General features: G+C 42.4%; 2 protein-coding genes across 8 annotated transcripts in view; one reads left to right on the forward strand and one right to left on the reverse strand.

Moving 5' to 3' along the window:
• The window catches only part of LOC147018938 (uncharacterized), a 193,418-nt gene extending 192,056 nt beyond the window's left edge, over positions 1 to 1,362 (reverse strand). Inside the window, exons 1-2 of the mRNA XM_085899075.1 lie at positions 1,279 to 1,362; positions 1,057 to 1,125 (exon numbers count right to left, since the gene is read on the reverse strand). Coding sequence (XP_085755201.1) covers positions 1,057 to 1,064 — 8 coding nt within the window. The 5' untranslated portion in view covers positions 1,065 to 1,125; positions 1,279 to 1,362. The remainder of the gene's footprint in view (positions 1 to 1,056; positions 1,126 to 1,278) is intronic.
• On the forward strand, positions 774 to 12,496 carry CBY1 (chibby 1, beta catenin antagonist). Of its 7 annotated transcripts, none has more exons than XM_085899071.1 (4): positions 868 to 1,035; positions 9,276 to 9,395; positions 11,270 to 11,497; positions 11,833 to 12,496. In XM_085899071.1, the coding sequence occupies exons 2-4, from the start codon at positions 9,318 to 9,320 to the stop codon at positions 11,914 to 11,916; spliced, it is 390 nt and encodes a 129-aa protein (XP_085755197.1). In that variant the 5' UTR covers positions 868 to 1,035; positions 9,276 to 9,317; the 3' UTR covers positions 11,917 to 12,496. The 7 variants fall into 7 exon arrangements, with proteins under 7 accessions (XP_085755191.1, XP_085755197.1, XP_085755192.1 ...); XM_085899066.1 differs by having other exon boundaries at positions 877 to 1,035; positions 9,276 to 9,425; XM_085899070.1 differs by lacking the exon at positions 868 to 1,035 and adding an exon at positions 1,202 to 1,220 and having other exon boundaries at positions 9,276 to 9,425.
• The last annotated feature ends 3,791 nt before the right edge of the window (positions 12,497 to 16,287 follow it).

Below are 16,287 nucleotides of genomic sequence, written 5' to 3' on the forward strand. Positions count from 1 at the left end.
GCCCTAGTTGCCTCGCATGGGCCCTAGTTGCCTCGCATGGGGGCCCTAGTTGCTTCGCGTGGGGGCCCTAGTTGCCTCGCATGGGGGCCCTAGTTACCTCGCATGGGGGCCTGAGTTTCCTTGCGTGGGGGCCCTCGTTGCTAAGCGTGGGGGCCCTAGTTACCTCACGTGGGGGCCCTAGTTTCCTCGCATGGGTGCCCTAATTTCCTCGGGGTTGCATGGGTTTTACAGCCCGAACACCACCACGGCTCCCGGCCCTCCCTTACTTCTCATAATCTCTCCACCTATTCCTTCCATTTCTTCCCTTCCCCCATTCTTCCATCTTTTAAAATTCACAACCCCACTCTGCTGGCACATCTTCATCTCAGCGAAAAGGAGACGTCTATTTATTACGTTCACATACACCTAATAATGGATTTCACCTCAGTGAATTTTTATGGCATGGACAACTCCAAGGGAATTATGAGGATGGTGGCGGTGAAATTATTCGCCATATTTGCGTCCATCGCGAATCGATGGTCACAAAATAAAACTCTCCTTGTAGAAAATGCAATTACTGAATTTCATATGAAGCAACGCCCCCAATTAATTACTTGTTGTTTCGTTCACAAAACAAAAACTACAAACGCGACAGGTTCCTTCACTTGATTGACGATTCGAGGTCACGTGAACGACAACGTCGTGCGCGCGGATGCATCACGTGACTCGTTCGGACCAATTGAACTTCACGAAACGTTCCTTTCAGAAGAAAGTCTAAACCCGCACCTGGTGATGAATAAATCCCTATAGTCGAGTATTGCGATCAAAATTAGACGATCGTCTAATCTTTGTTTATCGTTTTAACGCCCAAGACTCCCCGCGGACGTCGGCTCGGGCGGCACGCTCTTGGTTACCCCTAGCAACCCGCATTTTCCTTTCCGCCTTTTTTCACACACACAGTGCTTCAGTCACTGGGCCGATCGTTGTTGTGGATTGTGGTTACAATCTGCGGATAAAGTAATCGTTCCTGTGTGAATTTTAACACACCAATTTGCGGTGAGTTCGACGAATACTTACAAATTCATATCGACACGCGGCCCGTTCACTGCTTTCTTTCTCCACGTCAAGTGGACCAACAGCCGCAGCCTGAAAGAAAAGAAGACGAGACAGGGCTGTAATAAGGCAGGGATATTCAGTCAGAGGGTCGTCAATGCATAGCATAAAATGGTCTGTCTGGAAAGGTAATGGCAGCAGAAAGAGGAGATCGGTTTAAATTGGGATCGAATCGTATACAAGTACCGAGATACATTGGAGATGGAGGGGGTTACGTGCAGTGAGACTACAGGGATATCGGCATGACGGGTCGAGGAGGAAGATTGCGTGTGATTGGGTGATGGTGTCACGTGTTGATGTGACGTAGGCATGGTGGACCGAATGGCCTCCTCAGTGCGCCAAAGTTCCATGTGAATCATTTTATCTCCTCACACTCATATCATGACGTATTATTACGGATTTGGAAACCTTGTGCGCACACGAGCAGCCAGAGTGCCCACAGTTCAGTTATTTCGATAAGTACGTGTTTATAGTTAGAATCCTTCCTTCTGTCTATTGGGAATTTCGTGTGTGCGCTACGAGTTATTTTATAGTTAGTTTTTTTTTTTTACATCTTCAACAACTACATACTCTACATCACCAACTACAACAACAACGTCATCGCCAACATGCATCGTGTCACGTGCAGGGGTGAAGTTCCCTCCGCCCACCTGTGAGCTCGTCCAATCAACGGCGGCCACGAGTCTTCCGACAACCCCCCGGCCAATCAGGAGGCGAGTGGCGAGGAGAAGAGGCCCCTTCCACAAAAAAGAGTAGAATGCTTGTGAGGAGCAGTTTTTGGGGAGACCGGGTGATCGTGGCGATGGCAGAGTGGTTGTGGGAGACGAGAGGATGGCAGACAGGAGGATCGTGGCGATTCTGAGCAGTCTGTCGACGTGGCAGACGGTCGTGTGTGGTGGTTGGAGCGGTCTGAGATAGTGGTGGTCGTGGTTGAGCGGCGTCGTTCGTGGACCGTTGACTTCGGGTCGTGGGTTCGAGTCCCACCAGTGGTTCGGGTCGGTGTGACCGCACGGGGCGGGACAGGTACCCTGCTCGGCTCTGTTCCCCCAGCTCGCCTTTCTCTCCTGGGCTGAGGACCGACTAAAGACCCACGGGTCCATTTCTTGTGTGTGCGCGCGTGTCCGTGGGCCCCGTCTTTAAGTAGGATTGTTAAGTGCTTTTGCTCATTGTACATTGCTTGCCTTTTATTAGTGATAACTCTGCTCTGTGTCTCCCTCCCGATTATTGTTATAAATAAACCCCTGTTAAATGTACCATCTCGTTTTCTGTGCTTGCCTCCATTGGCCAAGCATGGTGCGTATTGTGAATTGGTAGGGCAGTTCGTGACGTGGATTGTTAATTTGGTCCGGCGCGACTTTGGTAACTTCCACTCGGTCACGCCGGATCCGAGTCGGTGATAGCGACTCAATTCGGACAAAGTCGGTCGAGGGTGTGGTTTTCCCCGGTAGTTGGACGACGTGGGTATTTAGGTATATTGAAAGTAGGCAATTAATCCTACCCCACGCCGTTGAAATATTGGCGACCACGGTCCGCTAAGGGACCCGTGACCTTTCGGACTTCTCCGAGAGTCACGACCTAAATTCCGGGTTTACGGTGGGAGACGACTCCGCTGCTCCACCTCGTGGTCGTTTATCGCCACCGAACCCTGGCCCACAACAATATTACCTAAACAACTATTTTACCTTGCCTTCATTCGGCCACCTGACTAGTAAGAGAAATAAATGAAAAGTGGATAAACAAAACGTCATGAATAAAAGGATTGATGGAGACTTAAAACGTCCATGATTATATATTTATTACGTACGCAATTTTGGCGGAATTTCTCCATCCACTGCGAGCCTTGTAATGCACATTCCCTCCCCCACCCACTCCTGTTTCCTCCTAAGTTCTCCCTTCTCGGATGGAATTTATTTGAACTCGAACCTTGCAATCATTTCGAGCTAATTTCTGAGATCGGTGCGAGTCTGGTCGTTCGTTACCTGTAGTTGGTTGTGAGGTTTGGTGAGTGGTAATTTGCTGCCCCAAGGAAACTGCCAGCTCGATTGGGCACAGGAATCTCTTCCATGAAAAAGCATTAAAGATGACTTCACTCTGTGCAGGGTAGTTCTGCACCACTCGACGGCAGCATCCCACTCTTGATCTGGAGAACTCCTTGTCCCTGTAAAAAATGTCTTTTCTTGGAGTAAAAACCCATGTTTTCACTTTGTTTTTTCATCAGCACCGGTTGGCAAATCACCTGATTTATTTCTGTATCATGCACTGGTTGGCATACAATCTTGAGCTCCTGTGCCTCACCATCAGCAAAAACCTGTTCTGGGCAGGTAATGAATTCAAGCATGCTGAGCAGAGCTAAGTCTTTCCTCTGCCGTCCTCAGCTTATAAAGGTGCATACAACGCCGTCACCCGGAGTCAATGCAAAATGCCTCTCCACCTGTGGACTGGTGCTGTTACATCCCATCTTGGCCCCCTTGAGCCGCTAGAATTTAATGCCCTCCACCCCATTGGTATCCTGGGGTCTGTTTCTTGGTCACCAGAGGGAACTTCTCCCCACCCCCTGCACCTCCAGGTCACTGTATGCGTTGTGTCAGAAACCCTTTCCTTGTTACCCTCCCCAGGTCTGCATTTTGCGCTTTCCTCCATTTTATCAAACCCTCATTAAGTTTATCGCTGGTGGAACCTCATTCCATTGTCTCGAGCTCTTCCAGACAGGATTTCCAGTGAAAGAAACTCATGTTTAAGTGGTTGCACAGTGCAAGTAAAATTAAGTAAGTGCAAGTAATACCTTTGATTCACTTGCACTTTGTGCAAGTGAAGCTCTGAAGCCATTTTAAACCTCCCTCCCATGTCCTGCCTAACCACTATACACCAGGAGCTCTGATTGGTCAAACTGACTCAGGTCGACCAATCACAGGGGACTTTACATACAGAAGTAGCTCACTACTTTACTTCAAATCTAGGCAATTTAAGCAACATTTGCTTCAAATATATAGTAGATTATGTCTCAATAGATTTGAGACAGAATAGTGATAAGATTTTGGTTAAATTACATACATATTTGTTAAAAAATGACACTTCAACCAAGGAGGAAGTGCAGTTTGCAGCGCCACCAACATCCTGGCTATGCTTTCTGAAGCAAACCAAAACATGACTTGGGCTTGAATACTCTGTAAAATGCAGCTGGAAATGGGCTACAAATACTTTCCAAGTAAGTTTCTTTTGTTAAACAATGTTCCTGTGAAAGTATAAATTATATTGTTATCCCAATTGAGGCCTTAGACGAAAAAAGATAGAATCATTTGAGGATTTCATAAAGTTTTCTAATGGGGTTAATAGGAGGCATTGGCCAATATTTATAATGGGATTTTTGTTAATATTCACCTGAAACATTACTCAGATTTTATTTTTGAATATGTCTTGGAATAAAATAAATGGAAGAATTTTTGAGGCATTCCAATTAAAAACAGAAAAATATTATTGTAATAAAATTTACTATCACAAGCTATAAAATAATTTTTGCTGTGTTAACTCTATGCTTGGATATCTTTAATATTTTCCGATTTATTCATGTTTATTTAACTTTTTGTGGAAAGGCAAAATTTTTCATCATTCTTTTAGTTGCATTTTGTATGTAGTGACTTGAAAGTAATCTTCTCACTCATTTTCAGGTGAACACTGCCCAAAATGCCTCCGAAGAAAGTCAAGCAAGTTTATTTGCATACAAGTTCAAGCACTCTGCAACATCAGAAAAAAGTGGCCAATCTGTCACTAAACATGATAAACACAAAAGTCCATCTGTAGAAGCTGATGGTGCTTGTGAGGTTCAAAATGATTCTGTTGGAACTGGTTCCCCTAACACCATGAACACAGACATACCTGAAAGTGACATTGTTTCTGGGTCAAGTGACTCCTCTACAAAAACTTGCCCTCCAAAGAAAGCCAAATCTGTCAAGGAGGCTAAGGAATATCACTTTCAAAAAAGCTGGTACACCTACCCTGATGGGTCAGAAAGACAGTGGCTGAAATATGATAAACAAATGAAAATCATGACATGTGAGTACTACATTGAGCTTTATCAAAATCGAAGTGGAGGTAGCAGTATGACTAAACGTGGTGGAACCACTGGAAGCAGTTTCATCCTGGATTGCAGCACACTGCACTATACAAGTGTTCTGGCACATGAAAAGGCAGCAAATCACCAAAAGGCATGTGAAGCTTACTTCGCTAAGAGGGCTGCCGCATTTAAGACTCAAATTGGGAAGGGCTTCAGGAAAATGGATGAAAAGGAGTTGGAGAAAAGAAAATTCCAGTTTGTTACAGCTTTATATTTAGCTCAACAGGAACTACCACTGTCCCATTTTTAGCCCCTATTGGCACTGCAAGACAAAAACTTTCATGCCAACCTGTGTAGCAACTATGCTAATGAAAAACAGTTTAAATACTTCATTGAATATATTGCGGAAGTCCTATGAAATGAAATTGCAGAGATGTTGAATTGGAATGACTTTTTCAGTATACTCAATGATTCATAATCAGATTCTGGGGTTAATGAACAGAGAAGTGGTTTATGCAAGAACACTGAATGAAACTTGTGAGCCTGTGACAAAGTTTTTGGCAATCAAGAAACTTGCTGGTGGTGATGCCACGAGTAAAAAAAGCAGGCTGTTATTAATAGTATTGAAGATGATGGAAACTGTCCAGACTGGAGAGACAGACTTGTTAGCTGTACTGTTGATGATGCATCAGTCATGACTGGCAGGCTTAATGGAATGGTGAAACAAGTGCAGGAGGATGTTCCTCACTTAATTGGAATTCACTGCACTGCTCATCGTTTGGAACTTGCTATACGTGATGCAGCCAAAGGAGTGAAATACGTAACAGACATAGACAACACTCTTCAAGAGCAAGTGCTGAAGTCATTCAGCCATCTGTTTGAATCCAAACGCTGGCCAGTGGACAAAGCAGAATATTCCACTTATGGAGATGAGGAGCTTAAGGTTCTTCAAGGACATTATGGTTCCTTGCTGGACAAGAAAGGATATGATTGTTCTCTGGCAACTTTGAGAAATGAAATGACTGAACTCGTGCTCACTGTGAGCATTCTGCATCAGCCGACATGCATGATGACCTTCAGAATGTGGTCACCATTCCTTGTAATGAACAAAAGTAAAGATGTTCAAACCCTGAAGAACATTCTGGCCTTGTTATGCATCTACATGGTCATTCCCAGCAGCACTGTTGAAGCTGAACGAGGGTTTTCTCTGATGCAGAGAATAAAAAATGACCATCGTTCACATCTCTCAGGTTCCACATTGACTGATCTGATGATGGTTAAGCTCTGTGCCCTGGACTTGGATTCATTTGACCCAGTGCCAAGTATCTCTATGTGGTACACTAGTGGGAAGAAGTGTCTCCAAAGGTGGCATTCCACAATGTCCAAGGTTGCCCAGGCTGCACTTTCTACTCCAGAGGATGATTCAGAGAATGATAGTGAGGAAGATGCTGAGAATCAACAAACTCAGAGTGATCCTGAGTGAATGTAATTGAATCCGTTGGACTGATTTACTGGCCACATTTAATGAGTGACTCAAAAAAATCAAGCCATGGAAATTTGGAAAAGTCTTGAGAAAACAATGTAATGAATGTTTCCTTTCATAGATGGCAAAACATTACTGTGACTAGTTTGCAGATATTAACTAGCCAAATAAATCATTTTGACCAGTATTATGTCTTCCGAACACTAATTAAGTAGATAAAAATGAGCTTTCTAATGACTAGTCTCACTCGAACATTTTGAGACTGTGACATCCTGGGAACCTACATTGTAGAATGAATGAAGGTGCTACTTTTACTTCGCATAGGCTAGTCTGTGTTTATTTTAGCTAGTATGATGTAGCCTAGTACATTAACCAAAGTTTGAAACTGATGTTCATGATGTTTAATTTGATGCATTAGATAGCAGTAGATAATATTAGACATTAGTTATTAATTTGGTATTGCACTGTGGACATTCCAAATCAAACTTATCAGGAGTTATGGAATGATGAAAAGGACACTCCTGAGATTATTTGGAAGCTTGATTTTCTAGTATTTGTTATATTTTGTTGACATTTTACTACTAGTCAGTTAATATTATTTGAAGAAACTGTCAGAGATACAGTCTTACACAATGTCAAGGCTACAAGACTTATTTAATTTATCATGTTCATACAGTTATTTACTCAGGTATAATAAATCATTGTAATTTGAATGTGTAGAATTCACTGGCTTGCTTGTTAGATATTAGAACATTTTTATGGTTTTGAAACTATAAGGATATGATTTATTACTAGCTCATAATGTCAAGAAATGGCAAGAGCCAAAGCCAGCATAAAACATATTGACTTGAGATCCCTAAGTTACAATTGTATTGTGATGCCGATATCCCTGTAGTCTCACTGCACGTAACCCCCTCCATCTCCAATGTATCTCGGTACTTGTATACGATTGGTTTTTGTTTGCATGTTTAAACAAGTTAAAAAATACAGAACACAAATGCTCCAGTCTTGAATTTTATTGAATATAACATATTGACTAGGTAATTATGTATTTCATATTACATCATGTATATTATATCATGCAAAACGATTTTGAAATATGCCATTTGACTATCAGCGAATCTCAACCAGTAAAAATGTTTTTTTATAAACTTGGCATAATTCTTTATACTTGACTCTAGAAATATATTAAATTTGATATACAATGCAAAATTCACACAATCTTAAAAAAATAAAATATAAAACACCTAATTTTTAATGTGCAAGTAAAAATTACTGTGTGCAAGTGAAATGACACATGAACTTGCACAAGGTGCAAGTGATTTTTTTCATGAGTTTCTATCCCTTTATTATTTTCAAGTCTGCTGTGCACCACCACCTCATGGTCTCTCCCATATCCACGCACCCGCTGAGACCCCGTTTCCACCCTTCTCGTGCTCTTCTGCACCTGTTCGTTGTTCTCCCACCATTTCCCTTCTGCCACATCTTTTCTGTTTATCCACTGTCCCCTGTTGTGCTGCTCTTCCAAAAGCCTTGATACCTGTATTGTTGGTTTTTTTTTCATGCTTGGCATTCTGCAAAGACACTCACACATCACCTTTTCAAGATATTTGCCAGGGCTGCACTGGCTCAATCTTAATCACACATTTAGATGGTCTGAGATGGTCACGTGATGTTTGTTTCGTGCTGACATCAAGTTGGTGGAATCGAGCAAATGATATTAACTGTATATTGATAGGTGTGGAGGAACTGTAATCCACTGATGTCGATTTGAACAATGTTGGTGTTGATTATCTCTTTGTTGCACAAAAGGAGAGTTTGTACTTCTTACATTGTATGCCTCCCGTGCAAAAAATAATTGAGGAATATTTTATTTGTATTATTATTATTACCTCTGCCACCAAGCCTGGTGTTGGCTTAGTGGTTAGGATCCCAGGGTCCTGAGTTCAAGCCCCGTTGGCTGCTGAATTAACACCAGGGGGTTGACTCAGCCTGTCATCCATCTGAGGTCGGCGAAGTGAGTACCAGTGTACTGGTCCCGGTGTATGCCCCGGTTAGAATAGGTATACCATATCCCTGTGTGTCGTAAGAGGCGACCAGGGTTGGCGTCAGGAAGGGCATCCGGCCATAAAACATTGCCTCAAGAAAAAGCCAAACCCCTGCACAGCAGGGGAAAATGGCTGTAAAAACGGTCCACCAAAGGTGTTTTCACTCCTGTCAGTTTGTCTTTCTGTGAGCAGGATATTTCAAAAGGTTATGGATGGATTCGGACAAAACTTGGTGGACAGGTCGGGTGTATGACGAGGACCAGTTGATTCAATTTTGGTGAAGATTCGGGTCTGGATCCAGAGATGAGAATTTTTATTTTTTCAAGTGATTCTTCAAAATTGAGAGAAAGGACCAAAAAACGATACATAACATGATATCTGAAAAAGTTTTAGAAAGATTATAACAAAACTTAGTGGATGAGTTGTTAGGTGACTAGAACAAGCCAATTAGATTTGTTATTTCGGCTGATTAAACGTAAGCTGTTCAGCTTGGCGGAGGTATGCGCTCTCTCGAGTACCGTTCCAGTTAATATCATTATATGTGATTATTTTTACTCAAGTCTCTGCTTGTTCATTCCTTTTCCAATGCTTCCTTCACCAGGTGTTTATTGTCGTGTGCTTCCGGGTGTACTATCACACCGCAATGCCATTGTTTGGAAACTCATTCAGTCCAAAGAAAACGCCGCCGAGGAAAGCGGCATCACTGTCAAACCTCCACACGGTGAGGACGGAAATAAATCTTGCCTCAATGGTAAGCATTTATGTTGAAATTGAACTCTGCAGACAGAGATATTCCAGCCATTGTTGTCAGTGTATACCAATGGAAGAGGATTGATGTCACGAGTTGTGGATTAACTGTGTGCTACATTTGTTTGTCATTGGTTTGGAATTTCAGGAAGTTAGCTTTAAAGATAATATTTTTCATGTTTCACATCCTTGTTAGCAATGGTTTTGTCCTTTGTTAGGTGATGTCAGATCACTTCAGGTCAGGTCAGGTGTCATCGACATCCATGAGGTCTCATCCATTTTCTCATTCAGTTTATTCATTTGTGTTAATTGCTCACATATGGCCTGGATGGACATCACAACTGCTTCCTGGCTTGATCGTTCAGGAATGAGGGAGGTTCTTGCCCTACCCTCTGCACGAGCCCCTACCGTCGACTCACTTCCTTCAACCTCGCTGCTTCCTCGTACCGCCATATCCTGCGCATGCAAAATTTTGTGCAGCGGTTTTCTTCCCATGCACTTTGGAAATTCCAAAAAATTGTGTTTTTTTTTTTAATTTGTAACGTGATCCCCTTACGCTCTCCCAACACCAATTCATTATAATTTTGGAAGGTTCAAAAATCTGCACTTCTGACACCAATGTCAGAATCAGGGGTTCGAAAAAAACTCACTCGTGCGAAACCAATATCGCGTCAATGGCTCGACGAACGTTGAGCTCGTTGCGGCGAGAGGTTAAAATCCCACAATGTACAGGATGGTTTTTAACTTCTGTAGAGATGTTCCAAATTATGGCAGACTATACGCACGCCTTTGTAAAACCAATGGGTTTATTCCCTGAACCACAAACAAATAAAAAGAACCAGGGAATGGTGGAATCATGACGGAGGAGATGACTGTGAGTTAGGAGGGAAGGAAGGGAATGCAATTGATAAATAATTCATGATATACAATGAGGTAAAAGTGAATCCAAAGAAATCTGAGGCACCACCCTCCAGATTCGATCACAGACGGGAAAAGGACAAAAACCAGGTGGCTTCAGCTGCTGGTAGATGAGCAGGCAATGATGCGGCGAGCAGACGATGGGGAGACGAACAGGCGATGAGGATAACGAAGGCACCAGGCCGACGAAATGAGTACAGGGCGAAGACAGGCAAGCAGGACGATCTCCTCCACGAGGCCGCCTCAGAGACCCCAGCTTTCCTTTCCTCCCCAAAGACTATTCTCTCCAGAATTTTCGATCCTTCCAATCGGTTCTCCTCAGAACTCTCTCTTCCTCCTCCCTCTCACACTGAACCCACACGATTTGGCTCCTCCCCTCTCTTCCTCAGGCAACGCTCCACCTCTTGGAGGCATTCGTAGCTTCACCCCTCTCTCTCTTGCACTGTCTCCTGGCATCCCCGGTAGATGTTTACAAAGGTGTTGTACGTACAATTCCTTCACCATAATCCCTAATTATTACCACGCACCATCCCTTGTATGATGCACATTCAAACAAGACAATCCTCAAGGTGACGTGTCCTGAGTTATTGTATCAAGATGGGCGAACTACTCGTACACTGACCATGCTATTCCACACATTTATATCTGTTCTATGAGAATGATTAACCCCCCCCCCCCACAACTCCCTCCTGCATAGTCAATGATGGTGTTCACCATAACACGGTGCTTTCACTGTTTTTTTTTTTGTTTTTTTTGTATACACTGTCAAGGCTCGTATGAGAGCTTCGTAAATTTGATCTCCTCCATTGTGGATAAAATCACAAGTTTTGGGTGGATGATTCAAGTGCCTTTAAGCTCGAATTATTATTATTATTATTATTATTTTCCATCCTTCATGATTATCGAATAATACGTTATTGTCATTTTTAGTTGGATTTTGCAGCCCGTGCCACAGAGTTTGGCCTTGAGTATGGGCCTCCTGAATTGGTGATCGCCACACAGCAGTTTCGCTTCAAAGAAGGACGCTGGGTGAATGAGGCGATGGGTAGCAGTGTGGATGGCTCAACGCGTGAGGTTCAACGGTTAAAGAAGCAAAATCGCCGCCTGGTGCAAGAAAACAACCTTCTTCGGCTCAAAGTTGAAATTCTGCTCGACATGGTAATATTCCTTACCGTCGTTTCCATGAATTATTTTCTTTATTTCACATTCATCCTTTGACATGCATTGAGCAAAATATATATATATATATATATATATATATATATATATATATATATATATATATATATATATATATATATATATATATATTGTTAAGTTCTGAGAGCTTAGACAATTGTCCAGGTGAAAAAGTTGACAATGAAGAGTGATGTCACTGTGACATCACTTGTATCAAATGATAACTTGATCTCTCAGCTGTAGATGTTCATTCAACTTGGCAGTGGCAGTCATGGTGTCAATAATTGGATCCTTGGTACAATGCCTCTCCCTAGTGTGAAGAGACCGAGTCTCGTTGCATGGACAAGGAGCCGGAGACTCAAAAAGGCAGCAGTCGGACGAAGAGGTATAAGAATTGATTGAAACTAGCGCACATGGAATATTCACACAAATGTTTTGAACATGTTTTCAGTGACTATCAGAAAATAAATCTTCCCTTGGTTATTCCACCTGCAAATAATCCATCTGTGTTGTTCATGCAGAATCAACAGTGTTTGGCTTTTCAACGTTCTCGGCTAATTTCTTCTTAAAAAAAAAAAAAATGTTGTTCGCACCTGTGCACTTGCTTCAAACGTCCTCTTTTTTTATCAGGGGCTGTGGATTTATTAGTATGCAAAAAGGATGACATTTTGCACCCTCTTTACCTCATTTCGATGCCCACCTGTTCCATCCCACCCATCCCCTCACTCCTCAACTGTCAACTTTTTTTCCTCAATCATCCACCCCCAAAGTGCTATGTAAAAATAGATGCCTCCGAGCACATATACATTTCTTAAGTAGATTAATGCTCATGTAAATTTGTTTATTTTATGTTGTCCCATACACATCGATATGCAATCTGTTTGTTCTTCATTTACACTACAACCCCAGGACTTTTGTCGAATCACAACTGCATAATGAAATCATTTAAAATATTAATAAACCGTTTGTCATTTGAAAGAGGGAACAAGATTCCTGTTGAACCAAAGCATATCAGTTACAGAACTTGAAGCATTTTCAGTGAATGTCATGCTCTGCACTACGTACCCATCCCTGCACTACATACCTGTGCAACATAAATGCCTGCACTGTAAACCCAGCCTACGCTGCTTACCTCGGCTTGCGCTACATACCTGTACCAACACTACGCACCTCTGCCAGTTTTGGTACCCCAGCCTGTGTTACATCCGACAACCCTTTCCAATGATGCTACCAGTTACATATAAGAGAACAAGAAAACAAAAGTACAGGATTTGTCTTTCTTGGTGCTTCCCAGTTTGGTTTTTAGATCCTCGTGGAGGATCTCTAAGTCTTACTCATGTTGTTGTTTTGTCTTTTAAACACATGGCTGATCTGGACTTGGGATGGAAATACGAGTCAATGAATACTTGTCATAAACTTGTTCCGAAGGTACCCTGTTGCAAGGATAACTCAAGAGCCCAATCTTAATTTTTTTTTTTTTTTTTACAGTGATTCAAGGTTTATGGAGGAGCTAATAACAATTATCATGTGCTACATGTACCCATTGGATTAACCTTGTGGAGGTGATGAAGCCACCAATTCGTTTGTCAATGAAATTGGCAAATGAATCACAAGAAGAAACGGTTACTTGATATTCAACCTTTAAATGTATTCCATTTAAAATCACCATGCACAGTTATAGATGGATGTGTACAATGGATTCAACACAAATTTTACACATATAATACCACAAACAATGTATGCTAATATTCCAACAATGCCTTCAGTCTTCACCTGATGCACATAACACACTTGAGTGACACAAAGGTGAAATGAGAGTGGTTTGAGTCTGTGACTTCACTGTCTCGCAACTTCTCGACACTCTCTGGGCCCCTTGAACTCACAATCTGACCCCTCCCTCCTCCCGTTCCCTTATTAATGACAACTGCAAGAAAAGGGGCCTGATGGGTGACAGCCAATGGCACAGCTCCACTTTGCTGTACCACACTGCTCATCCAGCCAAGCTGGATTCACTTCCGTACTGAGTGCACATTCTCTTTTCACGCTGCTGTTCTGGGTTGAAACGACACTCGACGAATCCAAAAATCCGATGCATCGTGTGCCCAAAATGTTCCGAGTCGTGGTCTCAAGCCAGCAACGTTACTCTCGAAGCTTTCACACAGGCCAGGTCACGTCGGGTGAAGTATGGGGGCATGCGCCCGAGCAGCACGTCGCTGCGTCCACTTTCTGCAGGTACTCCAGGGGTCTCCGTCTGGCCATCCCTCAGGCAGATGCCTGGCACACACCCATCTCCTTGAAATGCCAATTAACCTGCTGTGGGTTTCACACGGACTGTGGGTGAAATATAAGGGGAAAAAAGTGAGAAAACACATGGTCAAATCGTGTGCGTGCCTGTGTGTGTTGGTTGCATGTTTTTAGATCCTCGTGGAGGATCTCTAAGTCTTACTCATGTTGTTGTTCTTCATCTTCTTCTTGTGGACTTTTTTGTTTCACAGCCTACAGTTTTCATCGAAACTTCCTGAAACTTGGCATATATATGTAAAAATACCCTGCGCAGACAGTAACCATCTCCGATTTTGAAAATTCCTCTGGAGAAAAAAAGTTATGACATCAAAATATCTCCGCTAATGGAATCGACTAAAAAATTATCTCAAACTAGGCAAACTTTTTGAATTCTGTTTGCGGGAATCGAAGAGGGCATTAGCAGAGATGAATTACCGCACATATGATACATCACTATGACGTCATATCAATTTTTATGGCGTCATTCCTATTTTTTGACTTTTTTTTTTTGTTTCACAACCCAGAGTTTTCATCGGATCTTCGTGAAACTTGCCATGTATATGCAGAAAGGCCACGCGCAGGCAGTAACCATCTCCGATTTTGGAAATTCTTCTTAGAAAAAAAGTTATCGTCATAATATCGCCGCTAATGGAAATCGCCTTTACCATTATCTCCGAAACTTGGCAAGCTGTTTGAATTTTGTTTGCGGGAATCAAGCCGGGCATTAGCACCACGGACTTCTTATAATAACCTGGACCAGCAATGCCATCTACTCGCAGCAGTGAGAACGGAAGTCACCGGAAATGGCTCAGCGGCCATGTTGCGTTGCCACTCGCTAGTTGCGTGCAATTCAAAAAACCTGTAGATGCATTAAGAGTTTTAACTATTTTGAACCAGTAAGCGTAAAAATGCTACGGTGCGTGGCGTTCAGATGCAATAATAAGTCTGGGAACAGCTCCACATGCACCTTTCATCGGTAAGAATGCGATTATTGATGCTTTTTTTTTCTTTCAATCGTCAATCTATTTTTAGAGTATTATTTTAAGAAGTTACAATTTAAACGCTAAGCGCCAGTATAACAATCTAAATGATGGCAAAGTACAGTCGATAATTTGAAAGAAAATGTAAAAAAACGATATTATCCAGGAATACGCCGGAAATTAGTTTTCCAGGCGTCTACAATTCAATTTTTTTTCTGGAGATTCATTCCCCCCCATCGACCGCCGTGGCTGCGTAAATAGTTGGGTGGGTAGCTCACAATATTTGTCCATTTGGGGCACAGGCCCTCCCTATTCCGAGGGTCCTGGCTCCGCGGTCCACCTAGCCCGATATTACCCCCAAAATCATTTTGCTTCCTACGCGCCTTAGGGTTAGGGGGTCGTATCTATCTTGATATCAGAAATCTACCTCCACTGACGCCAATTGTAGTACCTATCCTTCCATCCCTTCAAATGCCAATAATCGAAAACATCATTCGGATCTTTTTTTTCTCCAGATTCCCTAAGGATGAAAAGTTGTGCAGACAATGGTGCCAGGCGCAGATAAGGGAACACTTTACACCAACGCCCGGTGTGACATTACTTTGTAGTGAACACTTCCTGAATTCGATATTCCACCATTTAACAAACTTTCTGTGTTCCTGGAGTCAGTTGTAACCTATATTGCAGGATATGTGGTTAGGATGGTTAAGTGGACACTCAAATGTCAAGATTGCTTGCTGGCTCTCACGCAGAATGATAATGTCAATTTACCTGCCTATAGGCTGATTGCTGTTAAAACAAGGGGTGGCCTTTCCGTTCCATCATCAAGCGTTGTTCAAGTATGTGAAGCCACTGAGAAATGTGTTAAGAGAATGCTAGCGGTGACAAATGGCAAGATTCCTCATGATAGTTTCCTGAAATCTGCAATCTCTGCATCAGTGTTGGCAGAAGTAGGATCGAGTGCATTTGACTCGCTTAGTGATCACATGTTTGAGATGGAGGCAGACTGTAATCATGTATTTTCTCTCATACAGCACATCTGTGAGTGCTCTACAAAGATTCGTCTCCACCATGTTGTTCGAACCATGAACACTGGATTGAAAGATAAACCCATCAGGAAAAAAATTCAGCAAACTGATCCTATTTGCACATCAATAGTTTACTAACCATTTGCATTGAAGTGTTTCTTCTCGGTTTCGACATATCTTATGTTTCAACCTACTGCGATTATAATAGTTGATCGTCATCTTCTATAGGTCAATGCATATTAAACCAGTCTCAATAGTTTGTAGATTATAGATCATGTTTATTAAGGTTGTCCAATGTCTGTTCAATGTTTTCATGATTGATCAATATATTATAGGCCATACAGGGTAGCTTTAAGCTACTCACATAGGGGGTAGCTTTAAGCTAACCACTATGGCCTATAATATATTGATCAATCATGAAAACATTAATGAGACTGGTACTGGTTCAATAGGCTTCGACCTACTACAGAAAGCTACC

This window comes from Eptatretus burgeri, chromosome 10 (genome assembly GCF_056783735.1).
Source record: "Eptatretus burgeri isolate ZD-2024b chromosome 10, Ebu_testis_v1, whole genome shotgun sequence".
Taxonomy (NCBI): Eukaryota; Metazoa; Chordata; class Myxini; order Myxiniformes; family Myxinidae; genus Eptatretus; species Eptatretus burgeri.

Bases quoted from the DNA above. Each gene is read 5' to 3' on its own strand.
- CBY1 (XM_085899065.1), top strand. From the start codon at position 5,838: ATGACTGGCAGGCTTAATGGAATGGTGAAACAAGTGCAGGAGGATGTT.